The sequence below is a fragment of the Scardinius erythrophthalmus genome (assembly GCF_964197995.2).
Source record: "Scardinius erythrophthalmus genome assembly, chromosome: 6".
In the NCBI taxonomy this organism is placed as follows: Eukaryota; Metazoa; Chordata; class Actinopteri; order Cypriniformes; family Leuciscidae; genus Scardinius; species Scardinius erythrophthalmus.
Window position 1 is genome coordinate 27,420,526 of NC_138226.1, and position 27,924 is coordinate 27,448,449.

The 27,924-nt window shown below is 38.0% G+C and overlaps 1 protein-coding gene across 2 annotated transcripts; it reads left to right on the top strand.

The window, feature by feature from the left end:
• Window positions 1-13,503: 13,503 nt before the first annotated feature.
• ecrg4a (ECRG4 augurin precursor a) lies at window positions 13,504-27,832 on the top strand. 2 transcript variants are annotated; one of them, XM_081369282.1, is made up of 4 exons: window positions 13,504-13,806; window positions 15,072-15,116; window positions 15,982-16,145; window positions 26,995-27,832. In XM_081369282.1, exons 1-4 carry the CDS (start codon window positions 13,530-13,532, stop codon window positions 27,142-27,144), a joined length of 636 nt encoding a protein of 211 aa, XP_081225408.1. In that variant the 5' UTR covers window positions 13,504-13,529; the 3' UTR covers window positions 27,145-27,832. The 2 variants fall into 2 exon arrangements, with proteins under 2 accessions (XP_081225408.1, XP_081225409.1); XM_081369283.1 differs by lacking the exon at window positions 15,072-15,116 and having other exon boundaries at window positions 13,667-13,806.
• The last annotated feature ends 92 nt before the right edge of the window (window positions 27,833-27,924 follow it).

Consider the following 27,924-nt stretch of genomic DNA (forward strand, 5'->3'; position numbering starts at 1 on the left):
CACATGGTAATAAAAAATGTTTATTGCATGTGCCACCTTGGTGAATTAAAAAAAAACACACACATAAAGATGTACAAAATTATACTGACATTGTATATTTTGCACGACCCAACTGCAAGCGCTCATGAATGCTCCATATGTAGCCTATCGACAATTCCAGTGACGTCACACTGACAAATGTCTATAAATATTCGTGATGTCACATATAAAGTGGAATTCGCTCTTGAGCTCTGAGTTTCTCTTAACTCCACTCTAGTTAAATTAGTTCAGATATAGGAGGGATTTCGAATAATTGTCTCCAATATATAGTCTCTAGAACCACTACTCTTGAGGAATCACTGTAGATCTCCGGCATCACATAAATGCACAAAACTTAGAAATATATATACTAATATAAACATAAGCTACAGTGACCAGATATTGAGTACCATTATAGTACAGTGATGGTAGAACTTTTGCCAAGCGTGTCAGAGGTTATGGGTTCTAATCCGCACTCGTATCGTATAATCTCTCTCTCTCTCTCTCTCTCTCTCTCTCTCTCTCTCTCTCTCTCTCTCTCTCTCTCTCTCTCTCTCTCTCTCTCTCTCTCTCTCTCTCTCTCTCTCTCTCTCTCTCTCTCTCTCTCTCTCTCTCTCTCTCTCTCTCTCTCTCTCTCTCTCTCTCTCTCTCTCTCTCTCTCTCTCACCAAAACCGAATATGCAACAGCTCAACAGCTTGATTTAAAAAAAACAACACATTTCAGCGCTAGAACGCCTCTTATTTATCAAACGAACGAAATGAATGCTCTGCTAGTTAACAGGAGATGTTTTATTTGTATTAGGTAGGCTACATCTGTGCCGCGAGATGTTTCAAAAGTGGTGGGGACAATATCGACCCTGTGGGGACATGTCCCACCCGTAAATTACGCCTATGCATAGATCACAACAAAAATCAGTTCATGACCATATTAATGATCATTTAGGCTACTTTATGATAGGCCTAATCTTTCTAAAGCATTGGTTAATTAAAAATATTTAAAATGAATAAATAAAGATGTACAACATTAAACACACACACAAAAAATAAAGATAGGGTAGGGGAGAGCGGGGCACAACCTGACACATTTTGGTTTTGGCTCAATTCTAAAAAAAAAAAAAAAAAATGATGTTAGATTAATCTTTTTCTTTTTCTTTTTCTTTTTTTTTTTTACACAAGCAACATACACATCCCTGCTACAAATTAACACTTTCACTTTCAGACAGAAGTGCAAATGTTACAACTTACCCCATATGCAGGGTTAATTGTAACAGACAGAGGGGTTAGTTGTAAAACTTGTGTGTAATACACATATTTCAATACTATTTTATTTGTATAGTTTGATATTGTTCGTGCATCTGCAAAGATAGATATCCATAGATCCATCCCTCATCCAATTATCCTTCTATTATGGATCAATATCATGGATAGAGATAGGAAAGGGCTGCACAGGTTTGCAATAAATAAATAAAATCATCAAATATTGTAATTGCTATTGAATTATATTTGTGTGTGGCAGCTTCATGCAAAATTATTAATAATAATAACAGTAATAATAATAAAAACAAGCTTAAATCAGGGTTTATTGCATGGAAACAATTCATAAACAAATGTGAAAAAATTTAAATTCCAACATTGTTTGTGAAAGTCCAACAAAGTTAAATGTGGCAAAATAAATATATAAATAAGTACTTAAACCTGAAAAGTTGTGTGGCTCCCTGTTTTCATTTCATTATCATTGTAGGGATAAAACCAGCATGGGGTGAAAAAAAAGCACAAATCATTTATACAAATACTTTATATAAAATAATGTTTTTAATGATCTCTAAGTTAATATTGTTCAGTAAATATACTGTCATTAAAATATAAAATCTGCTATTTCTTGTGTTATATATGTACGGATGGATATTCTATAGTGAAAATCTCTTTTAGGACACTGATTACCACTTGATGCCCTGAATTTGGCTCACTGTACCACCGTCCTGTAATAGAACATACAAATTTTGAGAAGAAAAAATTCTGCAAATAGTTTTCAAACCTATTTTGTGGATATGTCATCTAACATTATGAATATTCTTTTGTTTTCTTTTAGATTTTCAAGGTTGGATCATAACCATATAAAAAGAAACTATCCACAATCCTCATTCACATGGACTGTTTGTACAGATGTGTGATTGGCGAGGTTTTCTCTTTGGATGATTTGTCAGACAGGATGATCGTTGTGCTGATGAATGCAGGGAAGATGTGAAGGTAGTTCAGTCTCTGTCTCTCTGTCTGTGCTGATGACTAATGGGTTTTCACTCCCACACCTGAAATCTGTCGTGTAAATACAATCTTGTATAAACATGAATGACATTGTGACCATTAAATGTACCACTGATCCTTCTTTCTTCTACTTCTGCTTAGCTATTTCTTCTGTCGGTGCAATCAAAAACAGTCCTCACCGCTGAAGTAACATGCACATGTTGTGTCTGGCTTGGAATAAGAACGTGGCGTCTTTTCTTGCTGTTATTTGCTGTTCAGTAGCAGAACCCTGATTTGAGAAGAACAGACGCAAACTCAGTCATTAGAGTTTAGACTCACTCGTACAGGTCTTTCTCTGCTTCTTGCTTCTAGGTAAGTTTCCTCTCATGGTTCTGACAGCATTATTTTGAAAACGATTTCTATTCAGCAAGATTGATAACCAAAAATTACAGTAACGATGTTACTTATCACTTCTATAGTTCAAATAAATGTTGTATTATTTAACTAAAAAAAAAAAAAAAAACAGTTATGCATTCTAGAGTTCACTTAGATTTTATCATGTTTCTGCTGAATGAACACTTAAAAAAAACTTATAGGAAATTTCATGCAAAAATAAATATGCAATGCAATCCAATGCAAATCAAAGCAGTGTTGTGACCAACTTCAAACTGATTCATCCATCCATAAACTTAGTGTCTCATAGTCTTTGTCGAACCTTTGTTCTTGTGCCAATTCTGCACTTAAACAGTTCAATGAAGCTCCCAGATGAGTCCTTTTAGCTTTCTTTAAAGAAAGGAACTGAATAGCCTTCACCTGTCAAAAGAATAATAGACTGGAGACCTTACAAGAAGTAGTATTGAATAGGTTTTTTAGAAAGGGGGGGGGGGGACCAAAATAGAACTTTAGAAATGTGAATACTTCAGGAAATTACAGTTTATTGCAATTTTCACACTTTTTTCGAACAAAAATGTACTAAGCGTATATTTTCAAATCGCACTTAGAATGATTTTGTAAGGGTGACACAATATGCAATGAGTAATGACTGCGAAAAATTGAGCTTTTGGACTGTATTTTTCAACTAAAAACTTTACGTTTCTTCAGAAACTTCCATTCCAAACTTCTAAATGACAGTGTATTGAAATCACAGGGCTGCTTTAAGCCTATTTATTTCATTATGTGATATCATAAACCCACTTTTGCAATCATTCTCTCCTGTTCAGCGGCACACAGGGGGACGTGATGTCTCATATCCGTATATATGTGCTCCTCTGCACCTTCCTGATGATTTTCTTCTGTGTAGCAGGTAAGATCTCACTTCTCCCATCTGCAGATGTGATTAACCATTCTTAAGTATTTATTTGATTTATTACTTATTTAGTCTGTTCAAGCTTTAGCCAGATCCATTAACACCACCGGACTAAACAATCCAAACATTTGGCCAGCAATTCTGGCTCAAAGCATTATGGGAGCTAATTACACAGGCCTTCTGCCAATAAAAAGTTTAAAACTAACTGTGGAAGTAACTAAATGTTATGTAAGAGTGCTATATCAGTCGAATCAGGACATTCTGTTCTTCACCATGTTGAAATGGTTGGTCAGTTGAAGGTTATTCCAATAAGGAATAATTCTTCTCTCATTGTGTGTGCGTGTGTTTAGAGCTATAAAAGAAACATACAGTATTTGTGTTAAATATTTAAGGGTTTCTTCAGTTTTGAAAACTTTAAGCCCTGTGGACTTAATAATAAATAATACATTTTAAAAAAGCATTATTTGGGACAGAATAATTTGTTGACGCCACAACCCAAGGACGATTGTTTGTGTAAAATTGATAGGAATAATTTTCACGCGATAAATAATGAAATAGTTTTTCACTTAAATTTGCATCATTTAACAAAAAAACAGACAAATATTTGGTTTCATTTTATTTTGATGGTCCCTTTAACACATTCTGTTGCTGTAACCTTGCACATATAACTATCATTAGAGTGTTAGAAGAGTATTAGTAGAGTGGTAGGGTTAGGGCAGAGAATGTCTAATAAGGGGAGAAGTTTCACTCTCAGTACACTTCCGGCTTCTGAACTGGTTGCAGTTCCACTCTGGCTCCACATGAGGGCGCTCACAGGACGAGTGCAGTTCCACTCTGGCTCCACATGAGGGCGCTCACAGGACGAGTGCAGTTCCACTCTGGCTCCACATGAGGGCGCTCACAGGACGAGTGCAGTTCCACTCTGATTCCATATGAGGGTGCTCACAGGACGAGTGCAGAATGAATGGAGGTCTATGGCGCTATACACATCAAAATCCACTTTTCTCAGGATAAAATTTTTTGTCTAGTAATTTGAATGTTATATTCGAACGGAGATGCAAAGAAATTACACATTGCGGGGTGTTAGATTTTTTAGAGTCACTTATTTGCTTTAAAAAGTCTTAGTGTCAATGACGTCATACACATCGTACGACAAGAGATACTGCTTTACGGCAATCCTTCAGTCACTTTGGTGCGTTCGCGCTCTGCATATTCTTTTCTCTCAAGGCATCGACAACACAGCTGACACAGGTAAATACACGTGCTAGAAGAGTTTTTGTTTTGTTTGTTTCTGGTCCCGCTTCAGATGCCACGATGCCATCAAGCGGCATCTCTGGTCGTAATCAGTCCTTCACCGACCAATCAGCTTTCATTCGCAGAATGCTAGCGTGTTATGGGCAACAACAACTCAACCTGTAAGAAATCGAAAGGACATAAGTACTCGTTCATTCAACTTTCGACCTATAACCCATGTTGAACTTGCAAAACCTAGAATCAAATCTGAGATTTCTCAACGGCAATCGGATGAAAGAGACAAATTTAGCCGTCTAGCCCCATACACTCCCATTCATTTTGCACTCATGGGCGATTGCCCCCAGTGGAACTCTGGTGGAACTACAACCAAAATTCGGTACAATAGAACTTAATAGGGAGTGTGCAGGCTCTCCGTAGACGGGCTCTGGTTAGGGTTAGAATAAGTCGACATGTACTTGCAAAGTCACAATTTCTGTTGGAGGAGCATCAAAATCAAGAGTTATTGCAGACAGTCAACTAATACTCTAATGAGAGTTAGTTGACATGTAGTTGCACATTTACTTATAGTCAACAGAATGTTCAAAAGGGACCATCAAAATTAAGTGTTACCTAATGATGGACTTTCATCAAATGTCTGGGACTAAGACATTTTGAAAAATAAAATATGAACATAAATGTGCCTGAAGTAGAGGATATACCCTTGTTGTTTCTGTGTCTGGAAGGTGTTCCAGCTCACACGGAGATCCGGGTGAAGAGGAGTCTACCGTACTGGAACCTGTGGTCCTCTGATTTCTACGGCTGGGTGGACGAGTTGCGATCTCAGAGCGGATATGACACGCTGCTGGGCTTGGCCAGAAGCTACTGGGCTCACTTTCCCATTGCTGGTTTTCTAGGTTACGGAAGCACCCCAGGGCAAGAAGACCATCAAGTGCTGGAAGTTGAAGACTTAAAATAACATGCCATTGTCTTTTCCCACTGGGCTTCCTCTGTGAAAAGTTTCCCCTCCATTAGAGGCCTGGGTTATACTGTATCTATTACATGTCTTTTCCTTATGGAGCATACCCTTGCGGCCTTACTCTCACATTTGAATCATTTTTACAGGTTTTTCTATCGCTCACCCTTCAAAGATGTTTAATGTAAGCACAACATTAAGCTCATTTTTGCAAATCAGTACAAAAATAAATGCACTTTGTGAAAGACATTCGTATTTATTTTGCCAGAGTTTTGGAGCCCAAACTGTTTTATAACATTATTAATGTGTTATGATCAGGGCTTTTACATTAACACCCACCAACCCGCCAAACGCGGGTGGATTTCAGCAATGGTCTGTAATGCAGTCATCACTACTAGCCACTTTGATGGGTTGAATTTTATGTATAATATATACATTTTTCAATTGCAGTCTTTTAAAAAGGCATCTGAAATAATAAACTAAGTGCGATGTAGTGTTGTCATAACTATAGTTTTTTTCGAGACATATCCATACTGAAATATCTGAAATACTTCAAATACTCATTTTCTGCAGAATAGATAGACGATACCAGCTGTGCTTTCTCTCTCTCTCATGATCTCTCCGACAGCGAGTTGACACACAAACCCATAGATATCATATAAAGGCTAGATGTCTTAAGGCGGAGTCACTTCCGGCATCACCGGCGGCCATCTTATCACAGGGCTCTGTGAATTAAGGTGAGTGAGCAGCACGCACACAAATCCTCTTATCTCGCTGAAATCTGGACGGATTTACAAACGGTTTGGTTTCTTACAAACGTTATTAACGTGGCTATAATTCTGAATGCTTAAACATTTTGAACATAATTATTCATATGTATACAGTATAATAGCTAAATCTCTGACGTTTATAACAAACCAAACCGTTTGAAAATCGGTAGAAAATTGAGCAAGTTATGGTTATTTAAAAGTACATGCACCATGTTATGAGTGAGCGAGCACCCTGTGGTAAGATGGCCGCCGTGTGCGGATGTCGAGCTCCATTGGCCAGCAGCGCGGACGATACATCTAGCCTTTATATCTATGCACAAACCCACCTCTCCTCAATCACGTGTTTCATTTGCTCCGGATGAATATTGTTGGTGTTACACGGCTTGAATTTCGTCATGGGATTGCGCGTTCACTGCTTTTTCACAGTTTATTGTGCTTAAACAGTCAAATACACACAAAATAATGTCAAAATGCCTGTCTTGGTGAGAATTCACGTAAACACAGTCAGTTATTTTTTAAGTGAACGTAAATAGTTGAGAAAGAAAATGCATGTGCAACAGTATAATGGGTCTGTGCGTCAGATCTTAAAGTGACAGCAGCCTAAAATACTTGCTGACAAATTATGAGAAAATATAAAAAATATCTAAATGGCAGTCTTTCCCCATGGTATCAATGTCAAAATTGTGGCTGGTCAGCAAAAAAAGTTAATATCAAGCCCTGGCTATATACTGTACAGTAATAATGTTCTCAAAATTAGTCATGCTTTGACACCAGTGGCATACAAATTACAATAAATATACTGTAGCAAATTAGCTCAGAGGGAAATATGAATAATTAAGCATAACTCATTATAATTAATTATAAATATCTGGATCAGTTATAAGAATTAGATTGGAGTAGCAGAATTAACATTACAATCAATTAACCTGTTCGTCTTGCGAACACTCTTTAATAATGAATTTTATAATTACTTAAATTAAGTACCTACTCTATTTCAGACGCAGCCAAAGAATAGAGGCGGGGTCACTAAGATATTGCCCTTTAAACTCCTGCAGAGGACACACCTCTCAAGTTTGGCTTGACCAATGACAAAGGCGTAATTTCAAGCAGGACAAAGTTTATTTGTTTGGAAGCTGACTCATTTGGATAATCAGAGTGGGTTTGCAAATTTGTGTGCCATTAAACTGCCCAACTCAGCCCAATTTTGATGAAATTAAGATAGGATCACTTTGAAATGAAACATGATATGATATAAGGTTATATAAACTAGTAGTTCAATCATAAAGCATGCATAAACAGGTATACAATGCAAAATACAATGTAAAATACAGTAATAATACACACAATGTCCAGGGATGCATGTTCATTTATAGAAAGGTTTGTCTTTTTATGGGCATTATGAGTCTGATCCAACAGGGAATGCAGTTGTGATATAAACTAAACATGAAAAACATTTTCCAACCATTTTCTTTTACCTTTTATGTTTTGAAGCTTTCATCTATAACTGACATTTATTAAGATTTGAGTTTATATGTCCACAAAAATACAATCACAAATCAAGAAAGTGTAAATGCTGAAAGACAATACTAAAAGATTTAAAATGTCAAACACACACACAGCCCCACAGATGTTTTTTAAATATGACTCTTCTTCAGATGATTTGCCATCACTGCTGTGATACAAATTGTTTTCTCACAAGTCTAAAATTGGGATTTACTCCCATGCTGAGGGAAAAGCTCAGTTGCAGAGTAATTGAATGGCATTAATGTTACATGTTGTGTTCTGTTGACTGATTTACTTGTCACGTCTCTTCATGTTCTTTTATGGCCTCCTATACAGCTCCATGTTTCTAGGTTTAATTTTCTCATCAGGCTCTGTTATCTGGCATGAACATCCGGCTCAGAGGGCTTTCAGTGAGTCATCGTCCAATCACTGTCTCACCGTTTGATCATCTACTGCGAAATGTCATCATTTTAATTGAATATTCTCGAGGTTAAGAAGGACATGATGACACAATTTTCACTTTTGAGCTGACTATTCCTTTATGGTTTGCCCTTCTATATGCAGCACAAATTGTCCTCCAGAATAGTCATATTGTCCCTTTTTCTCACACTTATTTTTTGTTTATTGTTAGTGCAACATAAAGCACATTTTGGTTACACTATTGCAAGGTGTCCTCGTTACCAAGTAATTATGCATTTAAAGGGTTATTCAACTTAAAATGAAAATTATTCCATAATTTACTCAACCTCAAGCCATCCCAGTGGTATATTACTTTCTTCTTTTGGCCAGAACTCTACTCGCATACGGAAGCCAGTGTTTCTAGTATATAAAGCGTTAAATATGGAAAAATGCCTTTATTAACCCCCTGGAACAGTATGGATTACTTTTATGATGGATAGATGCACTTTTTTGGGCTTCAATATCTGTTTCTATTCACTCCCATTATAAAGCTTTGGAAGAGTCAATATATATATATGTAATATGACTCTGATTGTATTAGACTGAAAGAAGAAAGGATTGAGGGTGAGTAAACTATGGGATAATTTTCATACTTTCATACTTATTATAGGGTTATGATTGAGTTTAGGGTTAGTTGCTTGTATTATGCACAATTTTTAGTTATTACTAAAGTAAGCACATGCAACATCTAACAAGGACTCTGTAAAATAAAGTGTTACCCACATTTTGTAAATCTGTGATTCAAAATGTAAGCACAGCTGTAAATACATTTTGTGAAAAGACATTTGGATTTATTTTACCAGGGTTTTGGAGCCTACACTGTTTCATTATCACATTATTAGTGTGTTATGATGATATTACAAAGTAGACAATAAGCTTCCCCTTATGTGGTGGTGGTTTTGGCATGAACAGCACAGATGTGATTGTATTTGAAATATGTGAAATATCCTCAGTATCACACACATTGCTTCAAATTGATTTGTCTTTTCTACTTTTTTGCCCAGTTGCTCAGAAACACTGTTTCATTATTATTTCTTGAAAGTAGAATACCTTGTATAATTTTTTGGACATTTCACAGGACATGTGAAAAACAATCAAAACAGTTTCTGCTTGATGCTTTTCCTCTTTCCATCACACTCAAACATTTGCTCTGTCACTCTTTTTAACCCGTGATGCATGACATTCAAAAGAGTATACAGATCTTTTAAATGTATTTCTATATGGGTGAGGACCTTTAACCCATTCCCAGTATTCAATATGACTTTCTTCTTAATGTCATTGTGTTTTTTTATTGATGATGACACAAATTCAACATGAATATGTTGTGGACTTTTTTGCTTTTGAGTGACTATCTTCTTGTATTCAATCATGTAATGCCTAACAGCCAGTCCAAATCTCTGGTAAATACTACTGACGACATAATTGTCGCAGGAAAGTCAATATTGAATACATTTCCTTCAAGTTTTGCATAATGTAAAATAAGGCAACCATGCCTGCCAGAGGGGAATGGTGAAAAAGGGAACATTCACAGCATGAACCGCATTCTCATGAAATGTGGTCCATGCTGTGAACTGCATTGAAATTCTATTTGTGAAATAAAAAAACATTACTTTTCCTTCCAGACTGTTTCCTTTCATTAGAGTGATGCAGTTCTGAGTCACTAAGTTCTGCATGTACAAGAATATTTAAAGGGGACCTATTATGCAAAATTCACTTTTGTATGGTGTTTGGACATAAATGTGTGTTGGCAGTGTGTGTACACAACCACCCTACAGTGATAAAAATCCACTCACTCCTTTTTTTTAATCCCCATAAATCCAGCCCGTTCTCATCCTAGGGCGTCATATATTGCCGCTTTTGACATTTCGTCGACATCGATCGCACATGGCACCCTTTAGCGTCAATATGAGACGCAGATAGAAATGGGCCAGAAGGCGCCTCCTAGCGGTCTAACCCTAACCCTACACTAGACCTAAACCTACCCATAACCGAACAAAGTGTGCGTGTCATATTGACGCTAAAGGGTGCCATGTGCGTTCGATGTCGACGAAATGTCAAAAGCGTCAGTATATGACGCCCAAGGATGAGAATGCGTTGCATAAATCATAAGCAGTCCCTCCCATAGACAGTAAACTGGACACAGCGACCCCATTGGATTCAATGGAGAAAAGTGAAGTCAATTAGAAGCACTAACTTCCTGATGGCTGAGCGTACTGCGCAGACTCAAACTGAGCTTGACGACGTAGATGTGACGTGAGCAACACGTCTGTCTTCTAGTAGCTGTGCCAAGAGAAATCTGAATCATTCCCTTCCGAAACTTGCAGAGACGGAGAGTGTGAGTAGGAGATGTCCATGAGCTAGGAGCAGGATAAACGTTTGCTATGTATTCTGATTAATTATTTTGTCATTTTGCCTCTACGTCCCCCCGATTGCCCGCGAGCTTCTCCTCCTGTCCATACGGTAATTTCTCTACTGTGCGACAGAGAGTCGCGTGGGTATGACGCAATCGTTAGCCTATTTTTACAAAAACTGCTTCTACGGGGCCATAACGTAAGATACAAGGTAATGGAGCCTTTTATACATTTTCGTGTGTCTTTGGAAATAAATAATGGACAAATGGAGTCTTTAAACGCCTCAGATGTAAAGTTATTCGCTGTCAAAGTGACACCAAAATGAATGGGAGTCAATGGGATGTTAACAGCAGATGATGGTCTGCTAGCCAATGGTGGCGCCCGGGGAAACTTCAAAATAATATGAAACGCTGCCCCCCTGGTCTCTCCAAACGACCCGTTTTCAGAATGTGGCTTTAGTGACATCACTAAAGCCACAGGCCCCGCCCACGAGTGTTGACTGACATACCGTTATAACTTAGACCCGCCCTGGGCTGCGTTTCCCGAAAGCATCGTTGGCCAACTATGGTCGCAAGTTCATCGCAATGTCCATTGAACTCTATTGTTAACGAGGGAACTTGCGACCATAGATCGAGTTCACTGCGAGTTGTACACATCAGCCATTGCTGCAGCAATGCACTCACGAGAAGCATCGAAGCATCTCCCAATCGTTGAAGGTGTTGTAGCTGGATGTATTCATTCACATAGCTCTCTCTATTTACTCTTGAAATCTGCCAGCCACTGAAGACGAGGTGGATTAATTTTGTTTTCAAAGAAAATGCTCCCTCAACTCTACAGAAATTTATGTAAGTTACTTATGCACTTCTTATACTGTTTACTCAGCTCTAACAGTGATTTTCTGCTAAAACTTCACATAACAAACACTCTGGGGACATCAGAGACTTATTTTACATCTTGTGAAAAGGGGCATAATAGGTCCCCTTTAAAGTATTTACATTCTGAGAAGCACTGACTTTGAGCAGACCAAACATTCACTTGTGCAGAGTTAGGATCTTAGTATTCTGTGTCTGCCAGTCAGTCTACATCACATATTCTGCTATCATCTCCTCTCAAAAGAGTACAATGCAGTTGGTAAATTTTACATTTCTAAAATTCATTTTCAGCAGTGTAACAATCCTGTGATATTATACACAATGTTTCATAAGAAACATCACTGCAAAGTGAAAATAAACTATCTGGCTGCACTAAAAGGCTGGTCTCTAAAGACATGCAGAGTGCTAGAAAGAAGACAATAGCTTTGGGAAGAAACAAAAAAACCCCACTGAGACAACACTCCAGATAATTATCACAGTCTAAGCTTCAACCACTTGTCTTTAATTAAAAGAGGATTGGAATGAAATTTCTAACAGTGATTCATCAGGTACACAATATACAGTAGTACTCTAGAAATCCATGCATATTCACAATCACTAATCTGAGCGCTTAAATAGAGCAAGTGAAGCAAACACTATGCAGAACATAAACTCTTCACTGCATCAAACCCATCATCAGGAATCACAGTGCTATTATATGAATATGATGTTGTTTGCATAACCACAAAATCTACCTTGCTTTACCTTCCAGTAATCCACAATAAATCAAAGGAGCCATGTTTTTATCCCGCACCTAAACACAACAGATGAATCTCAGGATCTGGTAGTCGGATACATGTCCTTCACATACTGGTGATTCGTTTTATTAATGTTACTGGAGGAACTTTTTGTTATTTTTTTCTTTTGGCTGAACCATGTCAGAACTTTCAGCCACATTTCCTGGAACGTTCCCTGTTAGCTGTGTGGGTAAATGCCTGTGCCCAGTTTCTGTTCTCAAGGAACACCATGGGGAGTGTCTTAAATTAATACAGTGGACAGAGTCATGACTCTGCTGATACTCCCACTCATGCAAGCCCATATAATCCTGTAGTCAGAAAAATACTCTAACAAGGTGTCTTGGATTTCCTCGGTCACAGCTCACAACCAGCAAATTAGTGTGAGCTTGTACTTCTCCTCCTTCACCCTCTGGGTTTGTAGACTTAGCCTTCTTAGCCATTGCCTGTTTCCAGGCCCATAGGGGGTCGGCTTGACGAAAGGGGCCAACTTCACCTCCACAATCTGAAACAAGCAATTCCTACAACTCTGTTCAGTCCAAACAACTCCAAACCACACATGCATCTGATTAATACAGATCACAGAACTGATGCAAAACTCATTGTTGATCTGTGCATGATTCAAATTTTGATTCATTTTGCACAAAGTTGAAGTAAGTTGTGGATAAAAGAAAGATTATTGGATTCAGTGTGTTACTTTCTGTTTCTTTGTGAAGTTACAAGCAATTTCTGAGTGAAAACTGTTTAAACTAATCATTCAAAGTAGATCCTACACCATTTTTTTTTTCAAATCCTAAAAGCTAGTGAACCGTGAGAGTTTGGTCATTTAAAGCTTTTGGCAACATACCTAAACTCAAAATGATTCAACATGAGAAGGCTTAAAGAAGTCAACATTTGAAGTGGATCAACAAAGTTGTCCTAAGACAAGAACGGATATTGTATGTGTAACTTGTATGTGTAACTTTGATGAAAGGTTTTGATCCACTTCAAATGTTGACTACTATAGAATCAAGGGCTGCAACTGCATTGAATGTGGAAAACTACTCACGCTGCACATGTGTATTCACTTAAATTTACAAGGAGACAGGGTCTTTCTGTCAGCCGACTTACAGTAATTTGCCAGCTGTGGTTTCCGTTGAGAATGTTTGCGTGGGCTTCCCTCGGGCTCTCTCTCCTCCTCTCTCCACGTTTGCTCGCAGACCGTTGTGCGAATCGACGGAGAAGAAGGCAAGAAGTCATGGTTTCTGAGAAGTTTTACCTGCGCCTGCTCACCTTTGTGGCCCTGCTGACTGTGCTGGCTCTCTCAGGTCCTTTTTTCCTCTCTTTTTTTCTTGCACTTTGCACCACTTTTTTTTCGTTTAAAAGTGTCTGCTAAAATGTGCTTGCTCTCTGGTTATGTATGAAGTATGAATGTGGGTGATTTCACTTGGAATTGAAATGGAAAAGGTGGGAAAGGTCAGTAAATGTAATGTGCGCAGAATTTTTTTTCTTTGTCTTTTTTTCAGGATGAATGAGTATAATTTTTTTTTCACTTCACAGCATGAAAGGAACACTAGAGCGATGTGTGAAAGGAACACTAGAGCGAGTAAACAGCTGGAGAGCTTCTTGGAGTTTTTGCGCTGACAGTTATGAAATCTCTGCAGTCGTATGTCGCACTAAAAGTGTCAGAAGCTCCTGAAATTGACGTCTTTTTGCAGGTTATTAGGACAACTTGTTTTTCATCTTTGCATAGGCTTGTTATAGTTTATGATCTCCCTCCCTCCCCCTATCTATAGTGTCTTGATTGAGTCACACTTTCCACAGAGAGTTGGAATGCATGATAACCTGTTCAGTCCTTGAATGAAGGCTTGAAAATACTAAACGTAGTTGAATGTTATGCACTTTTTTTTGAAGGATGTTCATTTGTGATGCTATTTGTCTCTTTGTACTGCACTGTACTGTTTTGTACTGTTGAGAGTTTAAATGAGATGTTTTGTAGGCTCGATTATTACAGCAAGCTGCACGATGACAATGTTTGAGGTATTACGGGATGGTCATTTTTTAAATAGCCTATATATAATTAAGTAATATTATGTCAATATACTAAGCTATTTAACCAAAAACTAATCACCATGATATAAGATAGTATAACAGAAAACCACATGATGAATCCGAGTTCATAAGAAGTGGCCAATATTTTTATTTATTTATAAATGCACAGGATCATCATACACACAAACACCATCAGGATAACACACAACACTAAAATAATGCACTAAACATGAAATAAATAACAGGAAATCTAACAGAAAAATGTTCATCACCAATAAAAATGAGAAGAAACTAAATTATTTACATAAAAAATATATAATCACATGTGAAATTAGACAGTATTTTACAGTAAAAATATGTAATTTTTTCACTGTATATGGTAAGGTAACTTACAGGTAACCAATTAAAGATGTTTGTACTGTAGCATTTTTTACCGTCAATATAACATTTTTACAGTGTATTTTTTAAAAATAATATTTTAAGTATCACAAGCACACACTTAAAGTATAATCCTTCTAATTCAGTTTGTAATATTTTCTAGATGTTGCTAGTGAGAACACCCTGGAAAAACTCTTGATGAAAAGAGGTGACTTTTTTTTTTTTTTTTTTTAATTGCATGTTTTATTTTGTCAGCAACAAACTGAACAAAATCACCAATAGAGTGGTGTGTGACGTCACTTTGTAGGCCGATCGGCAGTTAGCGTCACGCTGGTTCCCTCGACAAAAACCCAATAGGATTTTTCCACAGGCTTTTGGATTATCGCTAAAAACAAGCTCTGTGATCAACAAAAGTTTATGATACTTGCAAGTTTTGTCCATCAAGATATTATCACAGATGAACACAACTTTTATGAATTTTGAAGCCTAAATGCAGTCGCCAGAAGTAAAAAGCTAAAGGTAGGCTATAAGCGAACTACACCACGGTCCCACGAATTAAACGTCATCATCACTAAGCTTCCGACAACTCTTTCAGTTTTTATTTAAAAACATTTTTCCAGAACGTATGAGTTAGAATAGTTTATAAGAGCACAGTTATTAGCTAAATGAGCCTGTAAAAGCAGACTGAGTTTACCTGTTCAGTGTAATGACGTTTAATGTCCCCGACAGCCTCTGTAGTCCCATTTAGCCACTTGTTAGCAACTGCCTTTTTCAAGACACGTAACAGCTTCAAAAAATCATGAGTGGGGTAATATTGATGTATTTTATGTCGTAGAATAAAATGTGAAAGTGTCTTGAGCTTGTGTTCACCACAGACCTTATTTCAGCCATTTAACCAAAACCCCATTCAAAAAACCCATTCACTTCGGGACGATGTCGAAGTGCTAAAATGCTAACCTGCTTCCGCGTTTTGGCCTACAAAGTGATGGTATACCTGCACCACTCTATCCCCCCTGTGTGCTTTTTTTAACCATATTTGTGTCCTCCTGTCCCGTTGCTTTGTCTCCCACTAGTGGACGCTGATGTAAAGCCAGCTGCAGCTGTGGCTGTGACTCCCTCCAAGGCCAAACAGTTCCTAGCCTCCCTTAAAAGGCCCAGAAGAAACCTGTGGGACCGTAGCCGGCCTGACGTTCAGCAGTGGATCCAGCAGTTCATGTACATGGGCTTTGATGAAGCAGTGAGTACTTGTGTCAGGCTTTAATATACAAGTCAGATTTATACCAGTTACCTTAATGTCATTCTTTACTTCTCACTAACATTAATGTAAGACAAAATTATGCCACAATTTAAGACAAAGGTAAGACCCTCATGTTTTAAGTCAGCTTGTTTTTGAATAGATGTTTGTGAAAATTTCTGTCTTGCACAGCTTTGTTTTTCCAGCCTGCATCTGAAGGGATTGATGTGATAATAATAATAATAATGCCAACTTTGGTCCTCGAAATCCACTTTCCTGCTGAGTTTAGTGCCAATCAAATACACCTCAACAAAGCAAATCAAGGTGCCCAGTACATAAATAAATAAATAATGGGCATGAAATATTGATTTGTGTGGCAATTATCTTGTAACTGTGGATGCCCAAAACACAAGCACATCTATATGAAGTAGACTGCGGCCAGTCAGGTATAGAAGGTTGCATAAAATCTTGGACACATAAATAACATTTCACTGCTGAATGTCATAATTGACCAATCAGAATCAAGAATTCCTCAGGTCAGTTTGATTTAGTTTAATCAAATCGCATTTGGGATTACAAAAAGGCTACAGCCAACTTAAGGTCCAACTTTTTATAAAAATGTATGTACATTTGTGTGTGTGTGTTTATGTGCATGTGATATCAATTTTGATCTCTCTTAATGCTCTAGCTTAATGCAGTTTAAACGTAAAGGTCTTCACCAAAAGTAGGGAGAGTGGGGTGAGATGTGCCAGTTTTTACTCAAAGTGACTTTAAAGTGAGGCCATGGCAGTAATGCCTTCAACTTAAGGATGTACATATATTTCAGGATGTGGTGCATCCCTGAGAACAATAACTTTGGATCTGAAATAAATCGTTTCAGAAATATAGCTCTTGGAAAAAAAGTGGTCTCATGGCACAACTTGCCCCTGGTGCGGGGGAAGTTGTGCCTTTGGGGGAATACATTGGGGGTAAATTGTGCCAGTGATTTCTGAAGTAAAACAGAACATTTCAATGTTATGAACCATACTGCTATATGAAAGCAAGATAAATTCAATACAAAATTACTAATTCAAGGTTTATTTAGATATTGTCACCCTGGAATACCATAGCATGTGTTTTTCCTATATGGTCAATTGCATAGGGATTTTGTATTGAACATAACTCTGGATCACAGTGTCATAGAGACAAGGGGGCGGGCTCATTTTACTCAGACGACCATTAAGTCTCTCAGGATCATTGTGAAGCTATCAAGCTACGCCCTAGCAACCATTTAGAGCACCATAGCAACACAATATATGATATTTGTGAATCATTTCAGGCAAAAAGGCTTTGGCAATAGATGCCTGTTGACAGAACGCTGTCTGTCAATTATGTAACATATAAGAATAAAGTGACTAGGCTAATTTCTAAACATCCTATTGTGACATAGGCCACTTAAAAACGGAATAAAACTTCTCTTTAATAACATAGTGCAAACTCAAAACTGAAATCAGTGTTAGCTAAATTAAACAAATAACAGGCAGGCCCAAGTCAAACAATGATGAGGCATGCCCATCTCCTCACTTCTCAAGATTATCCCCTGTGAGAATGTAGGTCTAGGTGGTCTGGATCTGGCACAACTTAACCCAGGCCCTTTGGCACAAATCACCCCAGACCCACAAGTTTGAAAAACTAGCATGATCCAGCAGTTAAAAGCTAACATCATGCTAACTGTATAGACTCATTGTGTAGCCTACTAAAGCACTAAAACATGTGTGAAATGTTTTCAAACTTGTCTATAATTGTTCAGGCACTACAATCAAAAAACCTTAATCATAGAAATTTTACTTTGAAAGGGAAAAAACAGTTTTTTGCACTAAAATGTGCTTAAAGGGGTGGTTGATTGCTATTTCACTTTTTTCATTTTAAATACTGTGTAATGTTGCTGTTGGTGCATGAACAGTATCTGCAAAGTTGCTGCGCTGAAAGTTCAACGTAAGCAGAGATATTGTCTTTTAAAAATCAGGAAGTTTAATGCCTACAAAAACGACTCGAATGGGACTATAACGAGATACTTCCCGGGTTTTATACGTAACTAACCCATACATTTACATCAACCCTCCCTCCGGAACATGTTCTGCTGTCGAAGAGGAGGAGTTATAGTGGAGAGCTGTAGCTGTCAGGTCTTCTGTGTTCAGGCTTCCTACAGACGCTGTAGTTCGTCAACAATGGTTAAAATTTAAGTTTGATTATGTTCCTGACAATTACAATCGTAGTTTAGCTCTCTGTGCTGCGCATTTTACGGAAGACAGCTTCCAGAATCTACACGAGTTCAATGTCGGATTCAACAAGAAACTATTACTCCAACATGAAGCAGTTACAGCTTTAAAACCAGAGGCCACAACCTGCAAGTAAGGTTTAATCATTTTAAATGTATTTGCCTGTATAATTTAAGACGTACGTTTTAGTTTTATCAAGGATGTAAAAAAATGCCAGCGCTGGCTTTAGTATATGACAAACGCGTACAAACATTTTGGACCCGAATTTGTATATGTACAAATTTTGTAAACGTATTTTCCATGTATACTTTATGACGTAATTTTTTGATTTGATCAAGAACGCAAACCAATGCCAAAGCTGTTTGGTTATAGTAGCTAGTTAGTTCGATGTTATTTTGTGTGTATAAGAAACGTGTACAAACTTAAAAAAATTATCGCAACAGCGAACTTCAGCTGCTGTTATCACATGTACACCTAAAGAAAACGACAAACTGAGTAAACTACCGGTAATTTTTGTGAATAGTTAAACGGTTGTTCATTCTATCAATAAAACAATATCTTTAAAAAACGGTATTACTCAGTCATGTAACGTATTCAGTTATATTAAATGTTTAATCAGGGGGAAAGCGTATCTCAAAAGCTAACAAACAGCAGTAGCATTTTCAAGTAACAGCGTATGGGAATTCTTTGAGAAAATAATAATAATTAAAAAAAATTACCATTCAGAAACGTTTAGTAAGAGCCGTGTTTGCGGAGGTTCTGCTTGACTCTCTTCATCACCGCTCTCTGGGTCTGATTCTGGCTCAAACTGATGAGGCAATATTGACACCATTACATTTGACCGGGTCCGGAGCACATGCAACTGTCGCCCGTAAAGGTAATGGGCGTGAAGATTCCGGACGCAGTTTAGCCAATTACAACACACCGGCCGAACTAACCAATCTGAGCTCATTGCCTGTTTCTGAGGGAGTGGTTTCATAGACTCAGGAAGTCAACCGGTCGTTCAAGTGACAGAGGAGGAAGCGGCTTACAATAAAGGTGAAATTTATGAAAAATAAGGCGTTTTTTAACAAACGAAACACGAAGACATGTTATATTGCAGCCCATAAACATAATCAAGCTAAGAAAAAAGGCAGTAAACCACCCCTTTAACTCTCATGCCATGTGTCTCTCTTCTTTGGAGGACGAGTAAAAGTGATTGCTTTTCAAAATTATGTGGTCACATGACCAATTTCTTCTATGGTTTTCCAGAAACAAGGGTGGAACTACTTCCCCCCCTGGCACAAATCACCCCACTCTCCCCTAGCCTTTTTTCTCAGTTTTTCTGTCCTTGAAGGTTTGTACCCATGCAGCTACCAAGGAACATTCACGGATGTCTTAAAGTAATGAACAAACGTTCTTCCATAGTGTTAATACATTTCATTCAAAGTTATCTGGTTCTTAATAATGTTCTCAAAGCACTTTTGTAAGCACAATTTTTTTTTCTGTTTGTTTTAGTTGGACATTTTTTAAATGTTACTAGTTTGTTTCAGAACATTCAAAATGAACGTTTCCATAATGTTTGAAAAATGGAATTACCAAGAAAAAATGTAATAATAATAATAATGATAATGTTTTGGGCGTTCAGGCGTTCATAACTTAATGGGAATGTTAGAAAAATGTTTTCAGCTATTCAACCCCCATTGCAAATCAGGTTTATTGGCAAAATGTACAGACTTTCAGCTGTTTGCAATGAACAAATCAAACAAAAGTAATTTATATATCTCAACACAACAAATGTTTTGTGTCGTTTCCCCAAATACAACTGAAAATGCAACTTTTAATGACTTCTGCAGTCTCAAAATTATTCAACCCCTTCATGGCAAGCATCTTTGGTACTTAGTTGAACACCCTTTTGCTGTTATGATCTGCTGCAATGAGATGTATAACCAGACACCAGCTATTCTGGCAGCGTTTCTTAGGAATCTGAGCCCGTTCCTCATGAGCAATGGCCTCCAGTTCAGTAATATTCTTGGGTTTGCGTGCTGTAACCGCCTTCTTCAAATCCCATCAGAGATTTTCTACGGGGTTCAAGTCAGGTGACTGTGATGGCCACTGTAGAATCTTCTAGAACTTCTTCTGCAACCAAGCCTTGGGGGAATTTGAGGTTTGCTTGGGATCATTATCCTGATGGAAGGTCCAAGCTTCAGCTTCCTCACTGACAGCATGATGTTATCACATAAGATTTCCTGATACTTCAATTAATCCATCTTGTATTCCACACACTGCAGGTTTCCAGTGCCAAAGGATACAAATCGGCCCCAGAGCATCACAAGCCACCATCAAGTCAAGTCAAGTCAAGTCAAGTTTATTTATATAGCGCTTTTCACAACACAGGTTGTATCAAAGCAGCTTCACAGTAATAAATTAGAACAATACATCAATGTTTGTTTCTAGTGGAACGTCTATGTTTGGTAATGCTGATCAATAGTATCGTTGATTGATTAATTTAATTAAATATCCCCAAATATCCCCAACTGAGCAAGCCAAAGGCAACAGTGGCAAGGAACCGAAAAACTCCATCAGGTGACCTAATGGAGAAAAAAAAACCTTGGGAGAACCCGGGCTCAGTCGGGGGCCAGTTCTCCTCTGGCGTTTATGAACTAGAGGTCGGATTTAACTGTAGGATTAAAAGTATTATATGAATGCCTGGCTGAAGAGATGCGTCTTTAATCTAGTTTTAAACTGGGAGAGCGAGTCTGAGCAACGAACAGTATCCGGAAGACTATTCCAGAGTTTTGGTGCTAAATGTGAAAATGCTCTCCCTCCTTTGGTGGACCTAGATATCCTAGGTATGACCAAAAGCCTCGAATTTAGTGACCTTAAAGAGCGCGATGGATTATAGGGCGATAGAAGATCGGTTAAATAGACTGGAGCTAAGCCGTTTAGGGCTTTATAAGTCAGTAGCAATACCTTGTAATTAATACGGGACTTTATAGGTAACCAATGTAGGGATTATAAAATCGGTGTTATATGATCACATTTTCTTGATCTAGTTAGAACTCTAGCGGCGGCATTTTGGACTAACTGTAGCTTGTTTATTGAGGATGCAGGACAACCGGCTAATAACGCATTACAGTAATCTAGCCTCGAGGTCATGAATGCATGAACTAACTTTTCTGCGTCAGAAACTGATAGCATATTACGTAGCTTAGCAATGTTTCTAAGGTGGAAAAAGGCTGTTCTTGTAACATATGAAATATGATTTTCAAAAGACAGGTTGCAGTCTAATATAACACCCAGGTCTTTTACTGTAGAGGATGAAGTAACAGGACATCCTACTATGTTAAAGTTGTATTGTGAGAGGTTTTGTGGGTGGTTTTTTGAACCGATAAGTAGTACCTCTGTCTTGTCTGGATTTAATAAAAGAAAATTATGCGTCATCCAATCTTTTATATCTTTAACACACTCTGTCAATTTGGATAATTTAGCGTTTTCATCTGGCCGTGATGAAATATAGATTTGAGTGTCATCAGCATAACAATGGAAACTAATTCCATGTTTCCTTATAATATTTCCAAGTGGTAGCATATATATTGAGAATAATAGAGGGCCTAACACAGATCCCTGCGGCACTCCATAGTTTACTGGAGTTATGATAGATTTTTCTCCATTTAAATAAACAAAATGGTAGCGGTCAGATAAATACGATCTAAACCAGCTTAATGCTTGTCCTTGAACACCAGTATAATTTTGTAGTCGATCTAAGAGTATTGTATGATCTATAGTATCGAACGCAGCACTAAGATCAAGTAAAACTAATATTGAGATACAGCCTTGGTCAGAAGCTAAAAGTAAATCATTTGTGATTTTAACGAGCGCAGTTTCAGTGCTATGATGCGGCCTGAACCCAGACTGAAACTTTTCATAGGTGTCATTTTCTTGTAAGAAAGAGCCCAGTTGAGCGGACACAACTTTTTCTAGTATTTTAGACATAAAAGGTAGATTTGAAATGGGTCTATAATTTACTAGATTATTCGGATCTAATTGTGGTTTCTTAATGAGAGGTTTTATAACTGCCAGTTTAAATGTTTTTGGAACATAACCTAAAGATAAAGACGAGTTAATAATATTGAGGAGAGGCTCTTCCACCACAGGTAACACTTCTTTCAATAGTTTAGTTGGTATGGGATCTAATAAACATGTTGTTGTTTTAGAGGAAATGATAAATTTATTTAACTCTTTTTGTTCTATAGTTGTAAAGCACTGTAATTGTTCTTGCGGCGTGATAATTGAGGCTGAATTATAAGGCGCGATTGAGGATTGAACGTTTACAATTGTGGTTCTGATGTTTTCTATTTTCTCAGTGAAGAACTTCATGAAATCATTACTACTAAACTGTAATGGAATACTTTGTTCAGGAGACATCTGTTTATTTGTTAGTCTCGCCACGGTGTTAAATAAGAACTTAGGATTGTTATGGTTGTTTTCTATTAGTTTGCGTAGATGCTCAGCCCTGGCCGCTTTTAGGGCCTTTTTATAACGTGACATACTGTCTTTCCATGCGATTCTAAAGACCTCTAAGTTGGTTTGTTTCCATTTACGCTCTAAATTACGGGTTTCTCTCTTTAGAACACGCGTAGTATTGTTGTACCATGGTGCTTTACTTTTCTCTCTGACCTTTTTTAATCTAATGGGCGCAACAATATCCAATGATCCAGAGAGAATGGTGCTCATAGTGCTAGTTAATTCCTCAAGTTCATCTGTTTGTTTGGGTTCACTGAGCAGCTGAGACAGATCCGATAAGCTGTTTGAAAAATTATCTATGGTGGATGGAAGGATTGTTCTGCCTAATCGATAACGCGGCGCAGCATGATATATTACAGGAGTACGTAATATGCAAGTTACCATGTAATGGTCAGTGACATCGTCACTTTGTGGAATGATATCTATATCGGTTGGATCGGTTCCATGTGATATAATTAAATCGAGTGTATGATTAAATCGATGAGTCGGTCCGGTAATGTTTTGCTTGACCCCAAAGGAGTTTAATAAATCTGTAAACGCAGCCCCTAACGCATCATTTTGATTATCTACATGGATATTAAAGTCTCCAACAATTAATGCTTTATCGAAGTTAACTAATAGGTCTGAGAGAAAATCTGCAAATTCTTTTAGGAAATCAGCGTAAGGCCCAGGCGGTCTATATACGGTAGCCAAGGCTAGAGATAATAGGGATGTTTTTCGAACATCTAAGAGCGTAACATTTAGTACAAGTACTTCAAATGAAATAAACTTATAACCCGTTTTCTGAGTAACATTGAGAAAATCTCTATAGATTGTTGCAACACCGCCGCCACGACCATTCAGACGGGGCTCGTGCTTATAGGAGTATCCTGCTGGAGTAGACTCATTTAAACCAAAATAATCATTTGGTTTAAGCCAGGTTTCAGTAAGGCAAAGTACATCGAAGCTATTATCTGTGACTATTTCATTTACAATAACTGCCTTAGGTGTGAGTGATCTAATGTTTAGAAGACCTAGCTTTAAAAATTGTTTTTGATTACCAATAGCAACATTTTCTGGTTTAATAACAATTAGATTTTTTCTAGATCCTGCAGTAGATTTATGATTTGATCTCACTAAACGAGGAATAGACACAGTTTCTATGCAATGTTCTACACTATTTATATCAGTTAAATTGGTTCAGCAGAGACTATGATTTGGACTTTTGTTTACTAGTCAAAAGGTATTTAACATTTTGGAGATGTTATCTGACAGAAGATCCGATCCGAATCTGCTTGGGTGTAAGCCATCAGCACGGTAAAGCCTAGGACGCTCCCAAAACAGATTCCAATTATTTACAAAGAGAAGTTTCTGCTCATTGCACCATGACATTAACCATTCATTAAGCGCAAATAATCTACTAAACTTTTCATGACCTAGTCGATACGTGGGAAGCGGTCCTGACACAATAATCGTTATATCAGGCGATGTGCTGCGTACCGTATCGAGATTCCTGAAGTCTTTCTTCAAAACCTCCGTTTGGCGCAGTCTGATGTCGGCCCCTCCCGCGTGCAGGACAACGGTTCCGACGCGCTCGTTCAGAATCTCGGGAACGTGAGCAGCGATTTCAGAAACACGAGCACCAGGAAAGCAGTGACTATGCACCTTACTTTTATTTAACGTAACGTGTACGTGTCGAACGATGGAATCGCCGATGATCACAGCATCGCGTTCTGTTTCGCGAAGAGGGGAGAAGCGGTTTTGTGTGGATATCTCGAAAACCGGGAGGGTCGGAGAGAGTTTTCTTGGTCTAGACCTGACTCGCGACTTCCGCTGCGGAAAAATCCAGGCTTCGTGATGGCATGTTGGAGCCGGAGTGAACGAGACCATGGCTGATCGCGACCTCGACGTTCGGGACCGATGTTGAGGAACGCACGGAGTAGACGAGGTCGGAGTCAGCGGGTTAGTAACATTAATCTCTGATTTGTGTGCCTCGGCACGTGATGTTTCGAGAGCCAAACGCCGGTCTATCAGCTCGGCTTTTCTTACTAAAAGGTCGTGGATCTGTTTCTCAACAGCTTCCAGCTCAGACTGCACCGCGTGCAGCTCAAATGTGTCCTCACCTGCACCAAAAGGTAGACTACTTACATTTGATATATTCGCCATTTTAACAGATGGACAGTAAGTTAAGTTAGCAACGACGCTACCAGTGGTGCTATCAATATACTAATTTATGGCTTAAGTCTTGGATATAATCCGTCTTTTCAGTGGTACGGGTGTAGAGTAGACGCACGATAGGCGAAAAAATGTTTGTTTGTAACTTAAATGAGTGCGGAGAAGACGCGTTCAGCCGTGATCCACGGACGTAACCTATAAGAGTATCCAGCGTTGGATCACAAGGCTTGAGACGCGTCTGCTCAACAATCCGCGTTATAACTATGAGGTGAGGAAAAGTAGAAAATGTTCGTTGTAAGTGAGTTTAAAGAGAAATCAAGAAAAATCATGCTGAACTGTAGGTAGAGGGTTCTTTTCAGCATATGCTTCATCTTCCTCCAGACACACCGCTGATCCATAGGGGCGAAAAGTTTTGTTTCATCGCTCCACAGAACAGAATCCCAAAACGTATGTGGCTTATTTATATGATTTTGAGCACTTTTCTTGTGCTCTTGGGTCAGTTAGTGGTCTAGTCTTGGAGTTCTGGCATGGAAACAGTATACGTTTAGGAAGAGCCTAACTGTGCAAGCTTATACCTGACTGTACCTGTCGCCACCAAGTCTTGTTGCAGGTCTTTTGCAGTCACTCGAGGGTTTTTTCTGAACCTGCCTTCTCAGAAATCTGGTTGCTGTTGTTGATAGCTTCCTTTTTCTGCCCTTTCCAGGTAGTGTAACCACTGTTCCTTTAACTTTGAACTTGCGAGCTATGCTTCCAATGGTGTCTCTAGGAACATTTAGCCTTCGCTATCTTTTTGTATCCTGTTCCTTGTTTGTAAAGGGTGATGATGTATTCTATTAACTTTTTGGACCATTCTTTTGAATTTATCACATTTGACTGTATGTTAGAAATATGGCTCTCAACAAACTTAGCCAGATCATATATTTCATGTGTTCTAGATCAAGCACACCTGGTACAACTAATGAAGCCCTTGATTAGCTGCATCAGGGCTGCTTGAGACAACACCTGTCTTGCGGATGTTTGCTGTTGTGAGGGTAGAATCCTGTGGGAATCCTCAGGGGTTTGAATAATTTTGAGACTGCAGAAGTTGCGTTTTCAGTTGAATTTGGGGAAACCACTGGAAACATTAATTGTATTGAGCTATTGCAATTACTTTAGTTTGATTTTTTTCATTGCAAACAGCTGAAAGCTGAATTTTTTGCCAATAAACCTGATTTGTAATGGGGGTTGAATAATTTCAATTACAACTGTATATCATGTGCACAATTTAGTTTAAATTAGGGAACAAATTAATGAAACAGGCTGACATATTAGTAAATCGTGGAAACAAATTAATTTGTGGCCACAATATACATATTTTTTTTGTCCACCATCATGTGCGGAAAACAGCTATTGTTATGCGAAAAACAAATTTCATACAAATAGACTCATTGTCCTTGACCCTTATCATTCAAAAGGGCATAATTGTGCTCACAGATATGGTCATTGTGATTTTGCCAAGTTAGACACATTCCTGGGTCAACATATTTTGTTGATCCTGGAACAACATTCCTGTCCAAAAATCAATCCTAACTCCATCCCTATAATCAGAGGGAAATGATAGTTGAATAACACTGATGTAGAAGCACCTAACCCTTGTTGTGAGCCTAAATGTGTGCATAAACCGTAAACTTGTCCCTCAAATCTGATTGGTTGATTAGAATGTTGTTCCAGGAACAGCTTGGTAAAACAACTTTAATACTTGGTAAAATCACGTTCACCCACAGATTTTAAAAATGTTTTGGGCACATCTTAAAAAGTACATTGATTAAACAATTAATTATACAGTGTGTAGTACAGAAAGTCAGATGGCACATAATGCCATTAGTTGTGACATCTTATTTCAAACTTTGATTTATCTCATTGATTGAACCTTTTTTTCCCCTCATTTCCTACAGAGACTTGAAACTGATCTCGCCTATTGGATGGACCACCACCAATCCAGTGACCAAGGTCGCCAGCATCACTATGACGAAAACTCTCCCATAGGGCCTCGGAGCGCTGGGTCATACAGGCATGGAGCAAATGTCAACTATGACTACTACTAAAACACCATGTCCTCCCAGAACCACGTCACTGCTGCCAAGAATACAGTTCTAAGACATAAGCGCTGATTTACCGCACAGTGATGTCAGCTTGCTTCTTTTGTAGCTTGTACTCCTTTAGTAAATTGCAATAGCAGATAGAACATCAAAATAACACCCATTTTCAAGGAATAGTTCACACATAAATGAAAATTCTATTAGGACTTTTACTCCAAAATGACAACAAATCCCAGAAAAACTATCAAAGTAGGCCATATGACACATTTGTGAAAAGAATAGACTGAAATGTAGTTCATTACTGATAATCTTGTCCTCCACTGTAGGATTTTAGAGCTTGATAACCCCAGTCTTCATTCGCTTTCATAATAATGAAAATATATATAAAAAAACAACAACATCTTATGGGTTGGGAACATGAGATTGAGGAAATGATGATGGAATCATTTTGGGTGAACCATCCTTTGTAGTTGTATAGACTGTCAATGGAGCAATAGAAAGCTTTCATTAAAACATTCAAAAGTCTTACGTGTTTGAAACAACTGGACACTTTTTTTTGTGAACTATCCTTTAAGGTCTTCTATCTGGTGTAGTTTTAAAAGTCTGGAAGTAGTGTTACAATAAAGACCACAAAACCTAATGTTACATAACCATTTTTTTTTCTTTCTCTTTTTTAAAGAAATGAATACTGTTATTCAGCAAGGATGCGTCAAATTCATCAAAAGTGACAGTATCGTGTTACAGAAGATTTATTTTAAATAAATGCTGTTCTTTTGAACTTTCTAT